At 35.7% G+C, this 23326-nt stretch overlaps 1 protein-coding gene across 1 annotated transcript in view; it reads right to left on the bottom strand.

Moving 5' to 3' along the window:
* The window catches only part of LOC148955865 (ATP-binding cassette sub-family C member 4-like), a 216306-nt gene that overhangs the window by 119801 nt on the left and 73179 nt on the right, over positions 1-23326 (bottom strand). The window contains exons 7-8 of the mRNA XM_089104749.1: positions 20329-20439; positions 9868-10065 (exon numbers count right to left, since the gene is read on the bottom strand). Of these exons, the coding sequence (XP_088960875.1) occupies positions 9868-10065; positions 20329-20439 (309 nt within the window). The remainder of the gene's footprint in view (positions 1-9867; positions 10066-20328; positions 20440-23326) is intronic.

Here is a 23326-nt window from a genome sequence, read left to right on the forward strand (position 1 = left end):
TGGAATATGCAGACACCTACGACTGTTGCGCCAGTTATTTTGTAATTTGCAACTAAAGATACGGCGTATACTGTTTTCAGAGCGAAATCCAAGCTGGCGAGATCAGGCGTATTTGTCACGGAATATCTTACAAAAATGAAAAAAGCCATTTTTGAAGGTGCAAGAGACAGATATGGTGTAAGAAACGTGTGGTCTGATCGTGGCCGAGCATATAAAACGTGAGCAGGGTGATAGCCACCCAACACGAATCCACTCACTTGTTGATACCCTTTAGTGTCTTAGAAAAAGTTGATTATTTGTTTTTTTTTTGTTTTTTTTTTTTTTTTTTTTTTTTTGTAGTAAGCTCTATTCTTTTTTTTTTGGGTTTTTTTTCTTTTTTTTTTTGAAAATAGAAAATAGTTTATTTCTTTGAATTTTTTAGAATATAGTTAGGGTGAAATCTCCTCCTTGGGTGAGCGACTTCTTCAATTTGAAAACAACCCAATAGGTTTTCTTAGCTTGATTAATAATTCAGTAGGTCAGTCTAATAAATGACCATCAAACCCCAATTTTTCAGTTAGTAGTAAGTATGCATCGGATTTAGATCGAGTATTCAAACGATATGGTAGTTCCTCTGTGCTTCAGCTTAATGTACAGGGCCTTTGCTATTCATTTGATGAGTTGAAAAAAATAGTGCGTAGTGGCCACCCTGATTTTATTGGTCTTTGTGAAACTTTCCTTGATTCGAAAAATGAATCTCTCTGGGTACAAGATGGAATGTTTAAATCGAAGTAGGATGGCAAGAGGTGGCCTTGCTGTTTATGTTTCGGAATATCTTCCGTACTCTGTTAGACGTGACCTGTCAAGAAATGAAGAAGACATTTTTGAATCCATATTTATTGAGATTAAAACCCAAGCCAAAACTTTGATTGTTGGTAATATATACTAGTCTCCTAGTGGATCTGTTCGCTCTTCTCTTCAAATTCTTGATGAGGTTTTGGAAGCAATCCAACTTCATTCATGTGAACTTGTTATTACGGGCGACTTAAACCTTAATTTTTTTGACCAGAGGTTATCATTGTCCTTAGACTTTATTTCAACAATGCTTCCTTGTGGAACAATACCGTCTCCATGCATTCCAATTCGTATTACTAGGACAACTGCTTCTTTGCTTGACAATATTTTTTCATCGTTGACCTTGGTGCAAAATTTGCGTTGACGAGTGATATCTCAGACCATTTTCCTCTTTTTTCCACGTATGATTTTTCCGATGCGTTGCCAAGGAGGAACCAAGGAGCTGGTTTTTCCTCTTTAAAATTCAATGATCTGGGTTTGCATCTTCTAAGATCACGGTTGGCGGGTTGTTTGTGGTGTATTTCTGAAAATGAATCTGATATAGATTCTTTGTTTAATTCTTTGAAAGAAGTTACCTTGGATACATGTGTTGCGCCCCATTCGAATCCGGCATCGAAAAGAGCAGCTCCTTTAAATTCTTGGATGACCCCGGAACTCCTTAGAAATTGAAGCAAGAAAAATTATTTAGGGACGGCTTACAGGTCTTCTAAGCCATCTTATCTTGGTTTTTAACTCAAAATTTTCAAAGCTTATAAACGTTTATAATTCGTGTTACCAACAGAACAAACTTTCATTTTATTACTTAATGTTCTCTGCGTGTGGTAAAGACATTAAGAAGACATGGCAAGTAATCAATTCTGTTATCAGGCCATCTTCTCTGCCTCCTTCTGCCCCTTCAAGTATTGTGAAGGAAGGCAAAAATGTAGAGGGTGAGCTAAAAGTTCAAGATGCGTTTACTTCCTATTTTGCTAATATCGGCAAAACTACAGCCTCTTCTGTAAGTCCTTCTCCTTCTCTACCTGACTTTAGGTCTTAACTTGGACCGCCTTGTCCTAAATCAATGGCATTGGAACCTGCCCCTGAAGCTGAAATAACCAGAATTGTCAATGGTTTGAGGGGTTCTACATCTTCTGGCCCGGACCGTATTCCGACTAAGGTTGTAAAGTTCATTATTCCTGACATCATTTCTGCCCTCACGAGACTTATCAATCTTTCCTTTGAAAATGGTGTTTTCCCAAGTGCCTTAAAGCGTGCTCGCGCTATTATTCTTTTTAAAGGTGGATCAAGGAATGATCCTGCAAATTATCGTCCCATACCCTTTTATTAGTGTTTAGTAAAATATTTGAAAAAGCTATGCTTTCTCGACTTTTGGATTTTCTTAAATATAGAGACTTTTTTCACAATTTTCAGTTTGTTTTTATGACAAAGAAATGAACTGATCATGTAAGTGCAACTCTCTTGAAATATCCACATTCAGCTCTTGACTCTGGTCTGATAACTGCTGCTCTGTTTATTGATATATGAAAAACATTCGACTCATTAACACACAATATTCTTCTTTGGAAACTGTCCTATATTTGTATAAGAGGGAATGCTTATTCTTGGTTTCTATCATATTTATCCGGTCGAGTCATCTCGGTTGATCCGCACTTTTCTAACCCTTCGGGAATAGAGTTTGGCGTTCCACAAGCATCTCTCTTTAGGCTGATACTCTTTTTATTCTACGTCAATGACCTTATTAATGCGGTTCAAAATTTAAAACCTACCATTTGCTGTCGTCTTTGTCAACCAGCATCCGTCACTAATTGTGACCGGAGGTCGTCGTTACCGGATGCACTTATTGCTTTTGCTGATGACAGTACTCTTGGCACAGCTGGTAGAACTGAGTCTGATCTTCGCTCAAAGATAAATGCATTTTTTGAAAGAGTTATCCAATGATTTGATGTAAATTATCTTGTCTTAAATGTCGGGAAGTCATTGTTCTCATTTTCTCCAGAGTTTCAAAGGCTTGCCGTGACTTAAATGGAATACACGCATCAAGAGGTTCTCTAAGTAGACCTAAGTATCGTTACTTTCGATTCCTAGGCATCTTGCTTGACGAAAATCTTTCCTTCAAGCTTCATATTGACCTGATTAAAATGAAAGTCCCCAGGAGTCTTGGAATCCATAGAAAGCTCAAACACATATTTCCAGGGTCGATTCTTAAAATCTTGCTCTACACCCTAGTTCAGTCTTATGTTTCATATTGTTCTGTTATTTGGATGTCAACTTTTCCCTCATCTCTGATGCCAATTTCAAAACTTTATGATAAAGCAAGGACTCTTATTAAGGAAACTAACCGATCTTCACTTAAACCCTTGCTTGATTTGAAATTTCTCTATTTTCTGTCTTGTTCTTCTTTCATCTTTTTACAGTTGCACGGCCATCTTCCTGCTGTTCTGTGCAATAGTATATCTTTTGTTTTTGATCAATCAACTTATCATCTCCGCACTTCCAGCAATTTACAGATTTTTCATAATCCATCAGTGAGTTCTGACTTCAACCCTCTGACAACTTGCAACAGGATTTGGAACACGCCCCCTGTGTCTGCACGAAGCTGCCACTCGTTTGATATGTTCAAAAATTATGTTAGAGATTTTCTAGCAAGTAATTAAGTTTTTTTCCGGTTTCCCTTGGAGTTGACGTCTCTGGATTGAGTTGGATATCTATTTGAGTTGGTTAATTCATGTGCTATGCCCCTTGTCGTTCTGGAGATTATTAAGGTGGGCGACTGGATTTAATTTTTTTTTTTTTTTGATTTTTTTTATATATTTTTTTGTGTTGGTATTTTTTTTCTCGCCTGTTCTTTCCCGGCCATGGAGCCTGATGGGGGAGATTTTGTTGATGTGGTTTTTTTGTTTATGATTTTTATTGTTAAATAAAGAACTCATTCACTCACTCGCTCATACTTGAAAATAGTATACTTTGTGCATTTCAAACTGGTATCTATCAGTTAAACTAGTAAATACCAGTTTTGAAACAGGTTGAATGGTATCAACCGTTCAACTCAAAGTCCCACTACTCTCTCGTAAATATATGTCAATTAGAGGGATCTTCCCTAGAAGGTTTTGTCCTGTAATTATCATTTACTCCCCACAACGACTTAAGGGCATAATTGTACTTCCAAAAAGATTTTCGGCAAGGGACATTAAAATGAAGTATCAAAACGGGTTCTAGTTAAACTGTTCTATGATTTTGCGTTGGGTTTTCATATCGAAATGAAAAAAGTTTTAACCGCAAACAGTTCGAAAGAAAATTAATGGCAGTAACAGGATAGATTTTCTTAAAGATATATTAGAAGAGAAAAACTTTTGGCGCAAGCCGCCAATAAGTATGCCAAGTGAGATTTTATAACCTCATATTTCTATGGTATTTTTTCACATCTAGTACATTGAAAAGACTCAGCTTCGTGTTGTCAAATTTTCAATCTATGAGAGTCAAAATTTAGACATAAACTCAGATAACCAAGCGTCAATGATACTTCAATTCAGTGTTAATTTGTAACAATTAGAGATGGAAATCTTGCGATAAGTTACTTTAATATGACCGATTTTACCTAAAAGAACGGTACGTTTATCCTATCCGTCAGATAAATTTGCCGTCTTTTTTAGTTTCTTTTTTTGACAAGTTATAGTTTAGTGCCATTTTATATGTTTCAAGTCTGACACTTTTATTGTTTAAAAAATAGGAGTTGTGAGAAAGTCAAACTTTAGCGTAAAGAGCGAGGCGTTGAGGAGGGGACAGCCCCTTTCATATACGGAATAATTTCTGTTCGTTTTAAGTTTTAACGTCGTTCCTTACGTTCAGTTAAAAAAACCTGTTTTTTATCATTTAATTTTTGAACGTTTTTGAATTAATGCAGGTTTTGATTTTGGCTCACCGTACATGAATAATTAAAACAAAATTCACATATTAATTTTACTTTTATTTAGTTAAATGGCTTTCTTGAAACTTGTTTAGTTTTATTTACCAACGTTTTTTATTAGGAATAAATATACGTAACTTACGAATTAACTTACGTAACGAACTTCTATATTCATATATTTTTAATACGTATATTAGGGGGCTCGCCCCCTAGTCAATACCTCGCTCTTTAAGTTAAAGTCCGAATTTCGTTCCAATTCTTTAAAAATGGACCCTTAATCACAAAGGCCGTTATTTAGAATAAATAGCTCTTATGAAAGTACTAAAAAACCTTTGGCTTAAAGAGAGAGGTATTGACTAGAGGGTGAACCCAATCATACACAAAATATTTTCTGTTCGTTTTAAGTTTTGATGTTACTCCTTATTTTCAGTTGGAAAACTTGTTTTTTTTATATTTAATTTCTGATCTTTTTTTTTAATAATGCTGGGAAATCCGGCGCCCCCTTCATAGCAATGTCCCTTCCCCAATGAAAACTTCCTTCATGGAAAGATCTTCCCAAATAACCCCCGACCCACCCACCCCCCTAATACCAGAAAAAAATCCCCTAAAAACGTCTGTATACTTCATAATAACGAATACTATATGTTAACATTGGGTAATGTTCATAACTTTCAGCCCTCCTCCCGGGAACTTCGGGGGATTAAGTCATCCTAAAGGACATACTTATCATATTTTCAACCATGCTGAACAAAATGGCTATCTCAAAATTTTGATCAGGTGACTTTGGGGAAAAAATGAGCGTGGGAGGGGGCCTAGTTGCCCTCCATTTTTTTGGTCACTTAAAAGGGCACTAGAGCTTTTAATTTCCGTTCCAATGAGTCCTCCCACGATATTCTAGGACCACTGGGTCTATACGATCACCCCTGAAAAAAAAAAAAAACCAAAAAAAAAAAAAACCCAACCGTGATATTTCTTCTGGCAAAAAAAATGCAAAATTCCAAATTTTTGTAGATAGGTGCTTGAAACCTCTTAATCAGGGTTCTCTTATACCCTGAATATGATGGTGTGATTTTCATTAAGATTCTATAACTTAGGGGGTGTTTCCCCTTTTTTCTAAAATCAGCCAAATTTTCTCAGGCGCGTAACTTTTGATGGGTAGGACTAACTTTTGATGGGTAGGACTTGATGAAAGTTATATATTTGAATTCAACATTGAAACCTGATTCTTTTGATGTATCTATCAAACCGTTCGTGGTAACGAACTGTAAGTAAGAAGCGACCCGGCTCAATGGTAACCGAAACTCTAGAAAACGGGTTTTTGATACCAATAGATATATCAAAAGAATCAGATATCAATGCTGATTTCAAATATATAACTTTCATCAAGTTTAGTGCTACCCATCAAAAGTTACGCGCCTGAGAAAATTTGGCTGTTTTTCAAAAAAAGGGGGAAAGACCCCTAAAAGTTATAGAACCGTAAGGAAAATCACACCATCAGATTCAGCTTATAAGATAACCCTACTTTAGAGGTTTCAAGCTCCTGTCTTCAAAAATGTAGAATTTTAAATTTTTTGCCAGAAGAAATATAACGGTTGGGTTTTTATTTTTTTGTTTTTTTTTTTTTTTTTTTTTTTTTTTTTCAGGGGTAATCGTATCGACCCAGTGATCCTAGAATATCGTGGGAGGGTTCATTGGAACGGAAATTAAAAGTTCTAGTGCCCTTTTTAAGTGACAAAAAAAATGGAGGGCAACTAGGCCCCCTCCCACGCTTATTTTTTTCCCAAAGTCACCCGATCAAAATTTTGAGATAGCCATTTTGTTCAGCATGGTCGAAAATATGATAAATATGTCTTTTAGGATGACTTAATCCCCCGAAGTTCCCAGAAGGAGGGCTAAAAGTTATGAACTTTACCCAATGTTAACATATATACGTATTGGTTATTGGGAAGTATACAGAAGTTTTCAGGAGGTTTTTTTTTCTGGTAGTGGGAGGGAAGGGTGGGTCGGTGGTTATGTTGGAGGATCTGTTCATGAAGGAAGTTTTCATGGGGGAAGGAAATTGCCATGAAGGGGGCGCCGGACTTGCCAGCATTATTTATTGGTTATTGGGAAGTATACAACCATTTTCAGGAAGGATTTTTTCTGGAGGGGGGGGCTAGAGGAGGGGGTTACTCTGGAGAATATTTCCGTGGAGGATGTTTCTTTGGGGTAAGGGACATTTCTATGAAGGGGGCGCCGGATTTCCAAGCGTTATTTAAAAAACGATCAGAAATTAAATAAAAAAAAAACAAGTTTTTTCAACTGAAATGTAAGAAGGAATATTAGAACTTAAAACGAACAGAAATTATAACGTATGTGAGGGGTTCTCCCCCAAGTCAATACCTCGCTCTTAACGCTACAGTTTTTTTTAGTGCTTTCAAAAGAGCTATCTAGTCTAATTAAACAGCCTTTGTGATTAAGGCGTTTGTGAATTAAACATTTTTTTAAATTTTAACGTAAAGAGCGGGGTATTGACTAAGGGGAGAACCCCCTCATATACGTAATAACATATACGTAATAAAAAAAACAATAAAAAAACAAGCGATACGGCTCAATAGTAATCGAAACTTTTAAAAACGGAATTTTGATGTCAATAAATGTATCAAAAGAATGTGTTTATAATGCTGATTCTAAATATATAATTTTTATTAATTTTAGTATTACTCATCAAAGGCGACTGGCCTGTGAAAATTTACCAAATATTTAAAGAGGGGGAAAACATCCACTATAAGCGAAAGAATTTTAATACAAATCACACTGTCAGATTCAACGTTTCAGAAAAACCTATTATATTGGTTTCAAGATCATATCTGCAAAAATCTGCAACTTTGTATTTTTTGCCAGAAGAAAAATATACGAATATAGAATTTAGTTACGTAATTTAATTTGTAAAGACATCCATTTATCAAAATAAAATTAAAATTTTTATGCAAATAAAAGCTGCATTAACTAAAAAACGATCATAAATTAAATAAAAAAAAAAAAAAAACTTTTTTAAACTTAAAGTAAGGAGCAACATTAAAACTTAAAAAGAACAGAAATTATTCCGTATATGAAAGGCGTTGTCCCCTCCTCAACGCCTCGCTCTTTACGCTAAAGTTTGACTCTGTCTCACGACTTTATTTTTAAAACAATAAAAAACTTTAGCGTAAAGAGCGAGGCGTTGAGGAGGGACAGCCCCTTTCATATACGGAATAATTACATTTCAACTGAAATGTAAGAAGGAATATTAGAACTTAAAACGAACAGAAATTATAACGTATGTGAGGGGGTTCTCCCCCAAGTCATTACCTCGCTCTTTACGCTACAGTTTTTTTTAGTGCTTTCAAAAGAGCTATCTATTCTAACTAAACGGCCTTTGTGATTCAGGGGTTTGGGGCTCTCCCCTCCTCAACGCCTCGCTCTTTACGCTAAAGTTTGACTCTGTCTCACAACTTTATTTTTAAAAACAATAAAAAACTTAAGCGTAAAGAGCGAAGCGTTGAGGAGTGTTAGCCCCTTTCATATACGGAATAATTACATTTCAACTGAAATGTAAGAAGGAATATTAGAACTTAAAACGAACAGAAATTATAACGTATGTGATGGGGTTCTCCCCCAAGTCAATACCTCGCTCTTTACGCTCTTTACGCAGTTTTTTTTTAGTGCTTTCAAAAGATCTATCTTTTCTAATTAAACGGCTTTTGTCATTCAGGGGTTTGTGAATAAAATTTTGTCTTAACTTTTAATGTAAAGAGCGTCGTATTGACTAAGGGGAGAACCCCCTCATATACATAATAACATATACGTAATAAAAAAAAACAATAAAAAACAGGCGATACAGCTCAATAGTAATCGAAACTTTTAAAAACGGAATTTTGATGTCAATAAATGTATCGAAAGAATTTGTTTATAATGCTGAATCTAGATATATAAATTTTATCAAGTTTAGTATTACTCATCAAAGGCTACGAGCCTGAGACAATTTACTCGATTTTGTAAAGAGGGAGGAAGCATCCCCTACAAGTAAAAGGATTTTAATGAAAATCACACCGTCAGATTCAGCGTATCAGAAAACCCTATTACATAGGTTTCAAGCTCATATCTGCAAACATCTGCAACTTTGTATTTTTTGCCAGAAGAAAAATATACGAATATATAAGTTAGTTACGTAAGTTAATTTGTAAAGACATACATTTAGCAAAAGAAAAGTAAAATTTGTATGCAAATAAAAGCTGCATTAACTAAAAAACGATCAGAAATTAAATAAAAAAAAAAAAGTTTTTTAAAATGAAAGTAAGGAGCGACATTAAAACTTAAAACGAACAGAAATTATTCCGTATATGAAAGGCGTTGTCCCCTCCTCAACGCCTCGCTCTTTACGCTAAAGTTTTACTATGTCTCAAAAATTTATTTTTTAAAAAAATAAAAAAATTTATAGTAAAAATCGAGGCGTTGAGGAGGGGACATCCCCTTTAATATACGTAATAAATTATGTTAGTTTTAAGTTTTAATGTCGCTCCTTACTTTCAGTTTAAAAAACTTGTTTTTTTTTTATTTAATTGGTATCAAAAACCTGTTTTCTAGAGTTTCGGTTACCATTGAGCCGGGTCGCTCCTTACTTACAGTTCGTTACCACGAACTGTTTGATTAGTACATGCACTGGCTAGGTTCATTATTTTGTTTGTTTGATTGCTTTTTCCCTTCCTTCTTTTCATCTTCTTTTAAGTCATCTTTAAAATTGTATTCATTCTTGTTTTTTATTTTATAGAGTTTTATCTGTTCTTTCTTTTTAACACATTATGATGAATCTCTGTTTAAATAATGACTAATTAATGAATTTTTTTGTGATGGTTTTAGTTTTGGTATTTGTTAGTGTAGTTTTTAATTTTTGTTGGCTTATATACTTTTTTATTTTGTTTGTTTTATCTTTCAGAGCTTGTGATAATTTTTTTTTTAATAAATATCTCATCTTATCAAGTCTCTTAATTAATGCACAATTCTCTGCCAATCTGTTTTCTCACTATAACGGTGATTAAATGGCTTATTTCTTTATATTTTGTAATTTAGCTTCCCTTTTTTCGAGCGTAAACCAGATAGGTTGAACCTACCTTTCCAGATCCTACAGGACCAATTATGGCTAATAGTTCATTTCCTTTGACGCTAATAGTAATATCATTCAGTGTATTATCTTCTGTATTAGACGACCATTTTGCAGTGACATGTTCAAGAGCTAAGCTAGGCTGGTTGTTCCTTTGAGGTGACACAGGAACTTTAGATTCATCTCGTTCTTCAAGCTGCAAAAATTTCTGGAAAAGAAAAGTTAAAACTTCATGTTTGTGAGAATGCGTAAGAAAAGTTTAAAAAGGGAGAGAATTCTTGCTTTTAACTGCAAAAAATATCTCCATAAAGCGTTACCCAACAAAATTGTGTAGCTAATTATATAAGCCTACCACAAATAAAAATGTTTCAACTATCTATCTTTCCTGTCTTTTTTCCTTTTGACTTTTATTGGACGGAATGAGAATAATTCTTTATTCCTAATGAGTTGTAACGAACAATAAGTAAAGAGTGGCTCAAACACATAACACTAGTGTTTGGGTTACTTGTGGTAACCCAAAACTCTAAAAAAAAAAAAAAAAAAAAATTTGACAAAAATGGATAAATCAAAATAATTTGCTTTTTATGCTGAATCCAGGTAAATAAGAGTACCTGGAACCCAACGGCTTCGCCCCCGGGCCCAGCACTCGGCACGCGGCAAGATTCTATATATGGATTCTCATTGTTGCTTGTCATCTAAACGCAGACAATTTGAGTCTTCTCTTGATGTCATGACATCCGAATGGGCCTTAAATTAGAAGAAGTGCCTTTGTAAAATTACCTTTTTTTTATTGGGCCTTAAACTTTTGCCTTAGATTGTCTTTTGTCATATTGAAAAACATATCGCCAAACCTTTGTTTCTTTTAATAGTTCAGGTGGTGGGACAAGACTTCTTGTTTTTCAACGATTTATCGTTTTAAGGTATGGTAGGTATTGATGACCTTATCCATGTCAAAATCCAAAACCCAATCATCATCGCTATAATTTTTCAGTTTCTTTGGTTCGTTTTATCTCGGCTTGTCATTCGTCATTATGAAATACATATCACCGACCTTTTTTTTTATTTTATTTTATTTTTTTTTTTTTTACAAAGGTATGGTAGGTATTGATTACCTTATCCATTTCAAAATCCCAGACCCAATTATCATCGCTATCCTTTTCAATTTTGACACGTTTTGATTCTCGCTGTCCAGGTTGATTTTCATTGACTCACTCACATGCTCGGTGTCGCATGTCTTCTAATCGCTTTTCTTTGCTCTTCATTTTCCTTTTGACTCGGCGCCACTGTTTTTCTAACCGCGTGTGTCTTGGCTCTTCATTTTCATTATTGACACGCCGCCGCTTTTCTTCTAACCGCGCTTGTCTTTACTCTTTATTTTCATTTTTGACTCGCTCAAATGCCCGGTCCGCCACCGGGCTCCCGGTACTCGACATGCGGCAGGCGTCAATATACATTACAAGTGCCCTTGTAGAATTACGTTTTTTATTGGACCTTTAACTTTTACCATAGCTTGTTTTGTCGTTATGAAAGACATATCGCCGAACCTTTGTTTCTTTTAATGGCTCAGGGGGTGGGACAAAAACTTATTTTTCTTCCAACGATTTATTTAGTCCAGCAGGTTTCGATTTTCAAAGGTATGGTAGGCATTGATGACTTTATCCATGTCAAAATCCAATCATAATCGCTATCATTTTCAATTTGTTTGGTTCGCTTTACCTCGGCTTATCTTTCGTCATTATGAAATACATATCGCTGAATCTTTGTTGTTTTTTTTAACAAAGGTATGGTAGGAATTGATGACCTTATCCATGTCAAAATCCCAAACCCAATCATCATCGCTATCATTTTCAATTTTGACTTGCTTTGATTCTCGCTGTCCAGGTTGATTTTCATTGACTCGCTCACATGTTCGGTGTCACATGTCTTCTAACCACATATGTCTTTGCTTTTCATTTTCATTTTTGACACGCCGACGCTGTTGCTCTAACCGCGCGTGCATTTGCTTTTCATTTTCATTTTTGACTCACTCACATGCTCGATGTCGCATGTCTTCTAACCATGTAGCTTATTTGTCAAGAAAGTAGCATACGACAGCCCTACTCGGCGTTCGACGTGAGCTATAAGGAGTTGTCGTGTGTGCCTTATTGAGGAGTCAATGGAGAGACCGAGGTAAGTAATGTGATCAACTTGCTTGACCCTGCTATTGCCGAGAGGAACATATGCTGGTAGTGCGTGCTTCCAGTTGAAGTCTACAACTTCCGACTTTTCAGTATTGAATTCAAGACTGAGTTTTGCATATTCAGATTTTAGCGATGTGAAAACGTAATTAATGCACTGGGTAGTGCGACTTAAGTTTAAAATGTTGTTAGCATAAGAGGCGAGAGATAAATTGAGACCAGCGAGCATGAAAGACGAGGGAACAGCAGACTGTGCATCGAGAATCCCATTGTTGAAGAGTTAAGGGAAAAGAACAGTACCTTAACGGGTACCTTTCTCGACATCCCAAAAAAATATCAGGAGTGGCTGTGTCATTAGAACCAGAATGGAACATTGGAGGGACATCCACTCTATATGATAAATGGAGAACTAGGCAAATTTTAAGACAGGAATACATGTTTCGGAGGGCTCTGATGTATGAAGACCTCACCGCACGGTTTACTACATGGAGTAACATAGCGGCATGAATAAGATCCCCAAACGCTTTGCGCACATCGTGACCTGCAAGCCCAAGACTTTCTCCTGAAGTATTAGCATCAATACATTTGCGACAACGGACAAAGCATGGGCACAACCGAGACGCGACTGGAAATCAAACTGCGTTCTGCGCTGCAAACTGCCTTTCGCGTTCAGATGGTCAATGAAGAGCAGTTCAAAAAGCTTGCAGAAATTAGTAGCCACTGTTATAGGGCAGAATGACGAGCCCTGGGTGGCGAGTTTGCCTTTCTTTGGTACTGGAGTGATATATCCAGTCGATAAAGAAGAAGGTACAACTCCTTGGATCACAATCATCTACATCAAAAGAGCAATATGAATAACCAGTAGTTGACTTTGTAAGAATTCTTAAATAAAATACTTAACTTCTAAGGGACAAATAATAACCTAAAAAATCTATCTTTTTGAAATACTAATAAAAACAAGAAATACAATTTCACTCGGTTACTCTTGGGATTGCACAAATGATTTTGACTTCGATACTATTACTACAACCAACAATTCAATAAAACACCAAGCCGTCTGATATCAACAAAATAACACACGCTGCTCCTGTTCTATTCAAATTATATTCCTGTTTACCTCAATCTATTCAAAGCTTTACTCTTTACCCACTCTCAAAAAGTTCCAGTTTTTTGTAAGTCCTTCGTTAGGGGCTCTTCTCAGCCCAATCAATCCTGTTTTTGTTTGGCAAAAAATCAAAATCTTTGGCAACCTGCCATCCTTCGGCCTTGAAACGTAGCTTATCCATTACCACTCTTCTTTCCTTAAGGTACTAGAAAGTGGGATTGAAACCTATTTTTCGTAGAACTTGTTGGTTGAAGTACGGTCAGTCAAATAAGTACCTAAGACTATCTTTAGATTATTCATCTGTACAACAGTTACAAACCTTCCTCTACTTTGGATGTGCCCATATTTCATAGGCATATTTGACCACTATCATTACAGTAGCTCCTAAAATTCCAATCTTAGTTCACAGACCTATTTTCCCATTTTTCCAAACATTTTCAACCATTAAAAAGCGCCCGGCATCTTTGCTATTTTACTTTATACATCTTTAATGCAAAATTAGCCTCCACAATTTTTTACCAATTTTACGATCCAAATAAGCGATGAATCAAATCCACTTGATAAATTTTCTTGTCACCGGACAACGCCACATCACCATATTTATTCCTACTATAGATTGAATAAAAAACAAGTTTTTTTTTTTACTGAAAGTAAGGATCGACATTAAAACTTAAAACGAACAGAAATTATTCCGTATATTAAAGGGGCTGTCCCCCTCCTCAACGCCTCGCTCTTTACGCTAAAGTTTTTATTGTTTTAAAAATAAAGTCGTGAGACAGAGTCCAACTTTAGCGTAAAGAGCGAGGCGTTGAGGAGGGGACAGCCCCTTTCATATACAGAATAATTTCTGTTGGTTTTAATTTTTAATGTCGCTCCTTACTTTCAGTTATAAAAACTTTTTTCTAATTTAATTTCTGAACGTTTTTGAATTAATGAAGCTTTGATTTTGGCTCACCGTACATGAATAGTTTAAAAGAAATTTGCATATTAATTTTCTTTTTTTTGGCTAAATGGCTTCTTCGAAATTTTGTTCTGACGTAACTTATTCAAATTAATTTACGTTACGAATTTCTATATTTGTATTTTTTTAATTACGTATATTAGGGAGTTCGCCCCCTAGTCAAAACCACGCTCTTTAAACAAAACTTCAAATTTTGTTCGAATCACAAACCCCCCAATCAGAAAGGCCGTTTAATTAGAAAAGATAGATATTTTTAAAGTTCTAAAAAAAACTTTAGCTTAACGCGCGAGGTATTGACTAGGGGGCGAACCCCCTCAAACACGTAATAATTTCTGTTCGTTTTAAATTTTAATGTTGCTCCTTACTTTCAGTTGAAAAAAACACGTTTTTTAAATAATGCTGGGAAATCCGGCACCCCCTTCATATAAATATCCCTTCCCCCAAGAAAACATCCACCATGGAAAGATACTCGCCCCTAGACCCCTACTCTGATCCCCCACCAGAAAAAATCCCTCCTGAAAACGTCTGTATACTTCCCAGTAACCAATACTATATGTATCGGTTACTGTATGTATAATGGGCAAAGTTTATAACTCTGAGCCCTCCCCCCGGGAACTGTGGCGGATTAAGTCATCCTCAAAGACATATTTATTAGATTTTCGACTATGCTGAACAAAATTGCTATTTTAAAATTTTGATTGGGTGACTTCGGGAAAAAACTGAGAGTTGGAGTGGGCCAAGTTGCCCTCCAATTTCTTTGGTCACTTAAAAAGGGCAGTTGAACTTTTGATTTTCTTTCGAATGAGCCCTCTCACGATATCCTAGGGCTACTGGATCGATACAATCACCCCTGAAAAAAAAAAAAAAAAAAACACGCACCCGTGATCTTTCTTCTGGCAAAAAATACAAAATTCAACGTTTTTACAGATACGAGCTTGAAACCTCTTTAGTAGTGTTCTCTGATACGCTGAATCTGATGAATAAATTTTCAAAAAGATTCTATCACTTTTAGGGGGTGTTTCCCTCTTTTTTCGAAAATTAAGCCAATTTTTTTAGGATCGTAACTTTTGATGGGTAAGACTAAACTTGATGAAACATATATATTTGAAATCAGCATAAAAATCCAATTCTTTTGGTTTATCTACTGGTATCAAAATTCCGTTTTCGGTTACTATTGAGCCAGATCGCTCCTTACTTACAGTTCGTTACCAAGAACTGTATGATTACTTGGTATTTTTAACACTGATCTAAGACTGGTTGGAAATTTTCTTTTATTTTCTAGATCATTCCCAAACACTCTATCACGCTTTTATGTATTCTCAAAATACTCGACCCATCCTTCTTTTACTTTAGTACCAGGGAACCGAGTTTCCTTCGATGAAACGAGCTTTAGACATGGACACGGTGTCCAGCGTATCCCCCCTCCCCCACAGGAATAGAAAAATAATGACTTATTAATAGTTAATAAGGCACCGTTATACGTTTGAATTATCATAGTATTTTATTTTCGCTCCTCTAAACTTTTCTTGGAGAAACTCCTTCTCAGTAAGTTTTTGTTGCATAGCTAATTCAGGAATTGGTGAACCTGAACAATACACAGCAAAAACAAACTTACTTTAATTCAAAATTCAGGGAACGAATTTTTCTCGGTTAAAAGAAAGGCATATTTCTTTATCACTTTCGAAAAACAGCTTCAATTTACTTTCATTCTCATACGACACTAGCTGAGAAAAGTATTAATAGATTTGTTGAACTTTCAGAAGGCCGTTTGATAAGGGGGTTGGGAAAGGTCTACAAGCTAGTGATAAACACTAAAAATCGATACTGCCGAGGTAACCATTGTTACTTAAAACCGTTATTGCTATGACTAATAATACGTATAAAAACTTCATGAGAAGCATCGAAGGGTTTTTTTTTCACACTACATTATACGTCCGACGTTCATTTTCAGGTGGTGGCAGAGAAGGCCGTATCCAGGCACGGGGTGACTTCCAAACTTTGATTCCCCCCCCCTGAAGTTTTATCCGACTCTTAAAAATGTAACAGAAAAGCATAAAAATTTTTTTTTTGATGTGTTTAAAAAAATGCATCCCCCTTGTGTTGCACCGCCTACATTGTGTTGGCTTGGTCTAAAAAAGCGGTAAAATAATATTTTCAGTTGAATATCTTACTATGATAGCTTCCAAAGTTTAATTGCCCTGTTCTCAAGGCCGTATCCAGGGGGAGGGGTTGACCCCCCCCCGCGAATGTTTGTCCAGCTCGTAAAAAACGTAACAAAAATTAATAAAAAAATATATATTTTTATATTTTAAAAAATATAAATTATTTGTATATTTTAGAAAATATAAATTATTTTTATATTTTTGAAATATATATATTTTGTACCAATCCCCCCCCCCCACCCCCGTCAAAATCCTGGATACGGCCCTGCCTGTTCTGTCAAAATGCCGGGTTCAATTGACCTTCTAGGCCGCTAATTAATTAAGCAATCTCAAAATAATGAAAAAAAAAAACAATGCAAAGTTATCTCAATTCAGAATCTTTGAACGATTAGTGAATTAATAATTTTCACTTCTTACCATTGCACATCAACAGTCTTTCTCGTTCCTGTATCATGTAAACAGACAAGTTCAAGAGAGAAAAACAGGTTTAATCTAAATAAAGCAGTGACAAACGTACTAAAAACAAAAGACTAAAAACATAGACGTACCAAAAAACTATTCTTAGCTGATTAACTAAATTTTTTTTCTTTTTTTCCGTCGATAAAGGCTCCCGGATGTTGAGTCGAAATATTCAAATTTTTTTATTAATTAATTAAGTTGTTGCTTTTGTTTTGAGTACGTTTTTAGCACGTTTGTCACAGCTTTATTTAAATTAAACCCGTTTTTCTCTCTTAAACTGTCTTGTAAATGGAAAAGCAGTGTGGTCTTAGAAATTATCATTTAAAAGTTTTTAAGAAAAGTAAATTAAGGGTGCTTGGGTAGGAAAAACAAAACTTAACGAAGTCTTGACTTATCTAGACCGTTTCTTTTAGGCCAACAAATGTTGGTGTGTCAATTTCCAGATAAACAATTTCAGTCATTTTTGAGAAAACATGCCTCCATAAATTCATACACAATTATAGCTTGTTGAAAGTACAGGATTCTTGCCATTACTTGAAGCCCCATTCTTGTCTTTAAATTTGGAAAATTCATTTATTCTGTAAATCTCTTAACAAACAAAAAAACAAACAATAGGTTATTATTTTACTGTCTGTCTGCATCTTCCATATCTTTGGCAATTTAGTCCATGACCTTTATTTTACTTGTGCTTTAATTCCTCCTCCACTTCCCTTACTTTCCTTTCATTCTCGCACGGTTTATCACTCAGAAACTTTTTCTATAAGCCCCTTGGCTCTTCTACTAAGCATAAAACCTTCTTCCTTATATTCTTATCTACGTTGCTAGTTTTTCCAACCTAGGACATCTTCTCTTAATTCACATACTATTTCCCCAAAATTATAAATTATATCCTTCATCTCCTAAATCGTCAGTTTTTGGCTAATTCTAAATTTTTATCATTATTTTTTAATCCTTGAAGGCTATTTCTAACTTCCCCTCGCAAAATTATTATTCGTTCACTTCCAAACTTTTCGATATTCTTTTCGTTTTCCCACGACAGCATTTCCTACAACTCCATCACCGTCAGTTCATCTTCAAAATGATTTGTCCCTTTTTGCACCAATTTAAAGAAAATTGTCACGCAAATGACATCATGACATTTAGTAGTAGCAAATTTGGTGTTACTCACCAGCATTGCCAAAACAGAACAATTGTACACAATGCAGTACGCCACAATGCAGTACGTTTGGAAATTTTCTGATAAAATAAAATTTTTCGATACATTGTGGTTTTATTCACTCTTTTCTGAATCAAATATCACGTCAAGTTTAACGATTTTTTTTTTATAAAGATTTCCGCATGCAATTTTTTCATTTGGGTTTTTGGTATTTATGATTGTTCGCCGTCTGGATATGAATGCTGTTAATGAAGAAGACATTTTGCTGTAAGAGATTTCTTCTTGAGACTTATAGAGCTCAGTAATATATAACCAAAGGTATTTACCATGCCGTAACTAAATTACTCTTTCAAGAAATACGAGCTTCAGAGGCAAACCTAGCAGGATTTGTTGCAGACAATACATTGTGTATGACTTGGGGGCAGAGTGGTATGCAGGCAGGCAAAGCTGTCACAGGACTGCAGAAACTTATTTGTCATTGGTCGCTCATGCCTCTCAAGTATAAGGTGAGATGGTGGTGCAGAAAAACAATTCCCAAAAGAAAATGCTTTTTGTCAAGATGTATACTAATATATAGTCACAGCCCAATGAGGTTTTAGAATTAAAAAGTTTATGGAATCGAAAGAACATCGAAGTTTGAGATATTTAGCAACTTGATGGATGTCTAAGCAAGCTGTTGTAGTTTGTAAGTTGGAGCAGTGGGATCGCTTGATTTATTCTTCCATGTGGAAGGATATAAAGTATTCAAAAACCCAGAGAAAAACACAGCCAAACTAAAAAGAAAACAGTTTAAACAGCTTTTTAAAGGGTTACTTTGTTTTCCTGACCGATATTTTGAAGTATGTTGAAGACCAAAACAGGCAATTTCAGGCGAAATGCTCCCATATTCATATTGTCTATAATAATTTTTCTGAGGTTACAGAACACTAGCACCCCCACCCCCTTCCATTTTACATCATCTTCTTACTTAGTGTCAAAGACATTGATTGTGGTGGCCAAGTGGTAAGGATTTTTACCAAAGAAAATGTACCCCTATGCTGCAGTTAGGTTCAAGAAAACTTTTTTCAATTTTAATTCCAAGTCTTTTCAATTGCAAGTATCTATCAGTAACAAACTTCAAAATACATCGTTCACGCTACCCTATTCAAGTAGAATTTGATCAGAAACACTTGACACCGCTTCTGGCTCTTTTCCCCAACTGTCTGAGAGACAATGATCTGAAGGATATCGTCCAAAATTTGAAGGGACTTCCTTCTTGCCCAGGGCATGTCTTGGCTCGTGTTTGCAGACAAATTGATGTTCATGGGTCAAAGCATTTTCTTCTTTCTGACATTTCACTCTAAGGATAATTGTAATCCTGCACATTTCTGCAGGTGACAAGAGAACTTTCTCAACTGTCAATCCGAGTAAGACAAGCGTTCAAAATCATCCCAGTTTCACCACCTTGAACGGGACTCTCAGAGCAAAAGGATCTTTTCGAAGGATTGAAAACCAACGCTCCTTGAAAATGGTTCTGGATTCAAAGAGGAAAACCCATGAAAGGAGATATGAAAATGTTGGGCCACAAGAAGAAATACAATAAAAAATGACCAACTAGCATAAAATTTCATTTTTCGTCTTCTTTTTTTAGCATTTCAGTTTTATCATCTTTGTGCAGCTGAACCTAATTTTGATATGGTCAAAATACGATGAATTAACTTTTGCAAAATAGTCAAAATACTTCTGTTATATTAATTTAATCCTGATTATTATATGCGGCAAAGAACTTATGTATGATGACAAACAAATTATGTGGTCAACGCGACATCCATCGGTGGGGAACTAGTGGGTAGCCTAGTCCAGGGGGCCATGCCAACCTGGGGTTTTAGCTGCTTCCACGACGTGGTTACTGTAATATTTTGTTTGTAGCTTCTGGCACTAATTACTCACACTATATTTGATTAAAAGTTCTTGATAATCCATTATTGGCATTATTCCTTTATTCGTTATTTGCCTTAATAACCAAAATGTCGAATGAATGGATTAACACCAGTAACGAGCTTCGAGAAAGTTTTCAGAAAATTTTACTGAAATCTTTTTCTAAATGCTTTTGGTCGTTTTTGCTTTGCTTTCGTTTTTGGTAAATGATTTTAGCTGAGAAGGTCTACAAAAGTCTTTTTCATATATTTCAAGCTAAGAGGTTGCAACTTTCTTGCCATAGAAATCTTTCTTATTTGTCAGCAAAATAATAACAAGTAGTGAGCGTCACAAAGCGACTTAAGTGGCAAATTTTTTATCTACTTTTCACATGGTACCAACTACTGTCTTTTGGTACAATTTTACCTGGGAAACTGGTACAATTTTTCTCAGTGTTGGGAACACAGTTTCTTACTTTAGATTAGCCCTTTTAAGTAATTTTCTGACTTTCTTTGAAGAAGAAGCATTTTTATAATAATAAAAAAAAACCTTTACCTGAATTCTTTTGATAGATACATTCATTTCTGCATAGAGTGAGACACCAAAAGGGAAAAAGAGGGTCATTCCCAAGCGGACATTGTTGTACAAAGAAATTGTCAAAAAAACCTAGAAATGAAAGAAACAGTGATTGTAAGACAAGTCAACATCAGCACTGAAAACTAACCCATATATACTGAGAAACCAATCTGAAAATTAGGGGGAGAATTAGGAGAAATATTGCATTAGTTATTGACTTACTTTTGAATATGTATATTCACTATGGATCGCTCTTTAGATTAAAAGGAGCTGTAAAAAAAATAGAGAGCTTGTCACATTGATTTCTCAAATTTTATTGCTACTCTTTTGTTATCATTGAAGCTTTCATGGCCTTTTCCACATGCCCTATAAGTTTCAATCCATTAGGATACACAAGATGGAATCCATTTTCAGTCGTAATGAATAATTACAGCCAAAACCAGTTTCAGTTTTATTTTCTGCATAAGGGTTTATGGTACTGGTGCATTCAATGGTCACTTTTATATACTATTCAAGGAAACCAGTCACGAAAAACCCGTTCAGACGGGTTAACTGCATGAGACCGCTATTCAGAAACGGAATGCAAAGAGTAGTTTTCATTGCGTTAGCGATATTTAAACTGTTGTTTTTTGGGATTTAGGGGGGGGGAGGTTCCTTGGTTAGGTAACATATTTAATATATGCAATACTTTACCCCCCGCCCCCTAATGTACAAATATATAGCACAAATTTTTTTATAAACTATTGTATATTCATCCTATTTTATTATATTTCATTAGCATTAACCAAAACTAGACCTTTTAGAAATGACCATCTAATGAACCAGTACCGGGTTTATTTAGCTCAGGAGCTATTGAACATAATTTTCAATCTGATTAGACGAAACAAAATTAATGCAGTTGGTTTTTTTTCACCACAAGCTTTTAGTCTTGAGTCAAAGATGATTGACAACGTTCGAAGTCTAGTAACTTCTTTAGGTTACAACAATATTTCAGCGAAAGAAAAATCTTTTTAGAATTTTTTTTTAATGGCTATGGGTTCCCTTCAAGCTTCCCTGAACAAATTTATGGCCTTTTACAAGCCTCATTTCGGGCAAAACAATTTCGGACACATTTTTCAGTTCTTGCATTAGCTCTGTCAAATATGAAATTTGAAGTTCTTTTACCATCCCCTCTTTATCCATGTTCGACGAAAGTTTCAACTCCATACCCCAAACAATCCTTGAAATATTGCAAGTAAACTATTTTCATAGCCTGAGTAAACAGTGCGTCTTTTCATTTACTTCGCTGTATCAGAGTCAACGCTATAGCGCTGCCTATAGAAGAGGCCACACGGCTCCAATGTTTTATTATTATTTATTTATTTATTATTTTTCCCAGAGGCACTTCATATGGAAGGGGTCGCCGTAGAAACTTCAAAGGGGGCTCATTCGATTGGAAATCGAGAGTTCTAGTGCCCTTTTTAAATAGTGGAAAATGATTGGAGGGCAACTAGCCCCCCCCCACGCCCATCATTCCCCAACACATCCAATCAAAATTTTGTGATAGCCATTTTGTTCAGCGTAGATGATTTTGAGAAAGAAAATATATTTTTGAGGAGGATACTCCCCCACAACCCTCAGGGCAAGGGTTTTAAGTTCTGCCCTGGGGGCATATAAGGCTTTTATAGAAGGAGTTGTCGCAGAAACTTCAAAACAGGCTCATTTGATTGGAAATTGAAATGGCTAGTGCCCTTTTTAATAGTCAAAAGTGATTGGAGGGCAACTAGCACCCCCGCACGCCCATCATTTCCCCAAACTCATCCAATCAAAAATTTGAGATAGCCATTTTGTTCAGAGTAGGTGATTTACAAATAGAAAATATGTTTTTGAGGAGGACGCTCCCCCACAGCCCTCAGGACTAGGGTTTTAAGTTATGCCCTGGGGGCATATAAGGTTTTTATAGAAGGCGTTGTCGTAGAAACTTCAAAAAAAGGCTCATTCGATTGGAAATTCAAAGGGCTAGTGCCCTTTTTAATAGTCGAAAAAGATTGGAGGACAACTAGCCCCCCCCCCACTCAGATCATTCCACCAAACACATACAATCAAAAATTTGAAATAACTAACTTGTTCAGCATAGTTGATTTCCAAATACGAAATATGTTTTTGAGCAGGACACTTCTCCAAAACCCTCAGGGCAAGAGTTCTAAGTTATGCCTTGGGGGTAGATAAGTTTTTTCTAGAAGGCGCTGTCGTTGAAACTTCAAAAAAGGCTCATTCAACTGGAAATTCAAAAGAGATAGTGCTCTTTCTGAAAGTTGACAGAAATCGGAAGGCAACTAGCCCCCCACGCCCATCATTCCCCCAAACACATCCAATCAAAATTTAGAGATAGCCATTTTTTCAGCGTAGTTAATTTTCAGATAGAAAATATTTTTTTGAGGAGGACACTCACCCAAAACCCTCAAGGCAAGGGTTTCAAGTTATACCCTGGGGGCATATAAGGTTTTTATAGAAGGCGTTGTTGTAGAAACTTCAAAAAAGACTCATTCGATTGGAAATTAAAAAGACTAGTGCCCTTTTTTGTAGTTAACAGTGATTTGAGAGCAACAAACCTCCCTCTCGCGCGCACCTTTTCTCCAAACAAATACAATAAAAATTTTGAGATAGCCATTTTATTAAACGTAGTTTTAACTTCTGGAAATTAGGTCTTTGGGGGTGACAACTCCCCCACAGCCCTCAGGGCAAGGATTGTAAGTTATGCCCTGGGAGCATATAAGGTTTTGTATAGACAACCTTGTCGTAGAAACTTCAGAAAGGGCTCATTCGATTGGAAATCTAAATGGCTAGTTCCCTTTTTAATAGTCGAAAGTGATTCTAAAGCAACTGACACCCCGTCCACGCCCACCGTTTCCCCAAACACATTTAATCAAAATTTGGATATAGCCTCTTTTTTCAAACTACTTGAAATTTATGGAAATTACTTTTTTAAGTAGGACAT

The sequence above is a fragment of the Artemia sp. Qi Xiang Cuo genome, chromosome 2, assembly GCF_049724085.1.
Source record: "Artemia sp. Qi Xiang Cuo chromosome 2, ASM4972408v1, whole genome shotgun sequence".
In the NCBI taxonomy this organism is placed as follows: Eukaryota; Metazoa; Arthropoda; class Branchiopoda; order Anostraca; family Artemiidae; genus Artemia; species Artemia sp. Qi Xiang Cuo.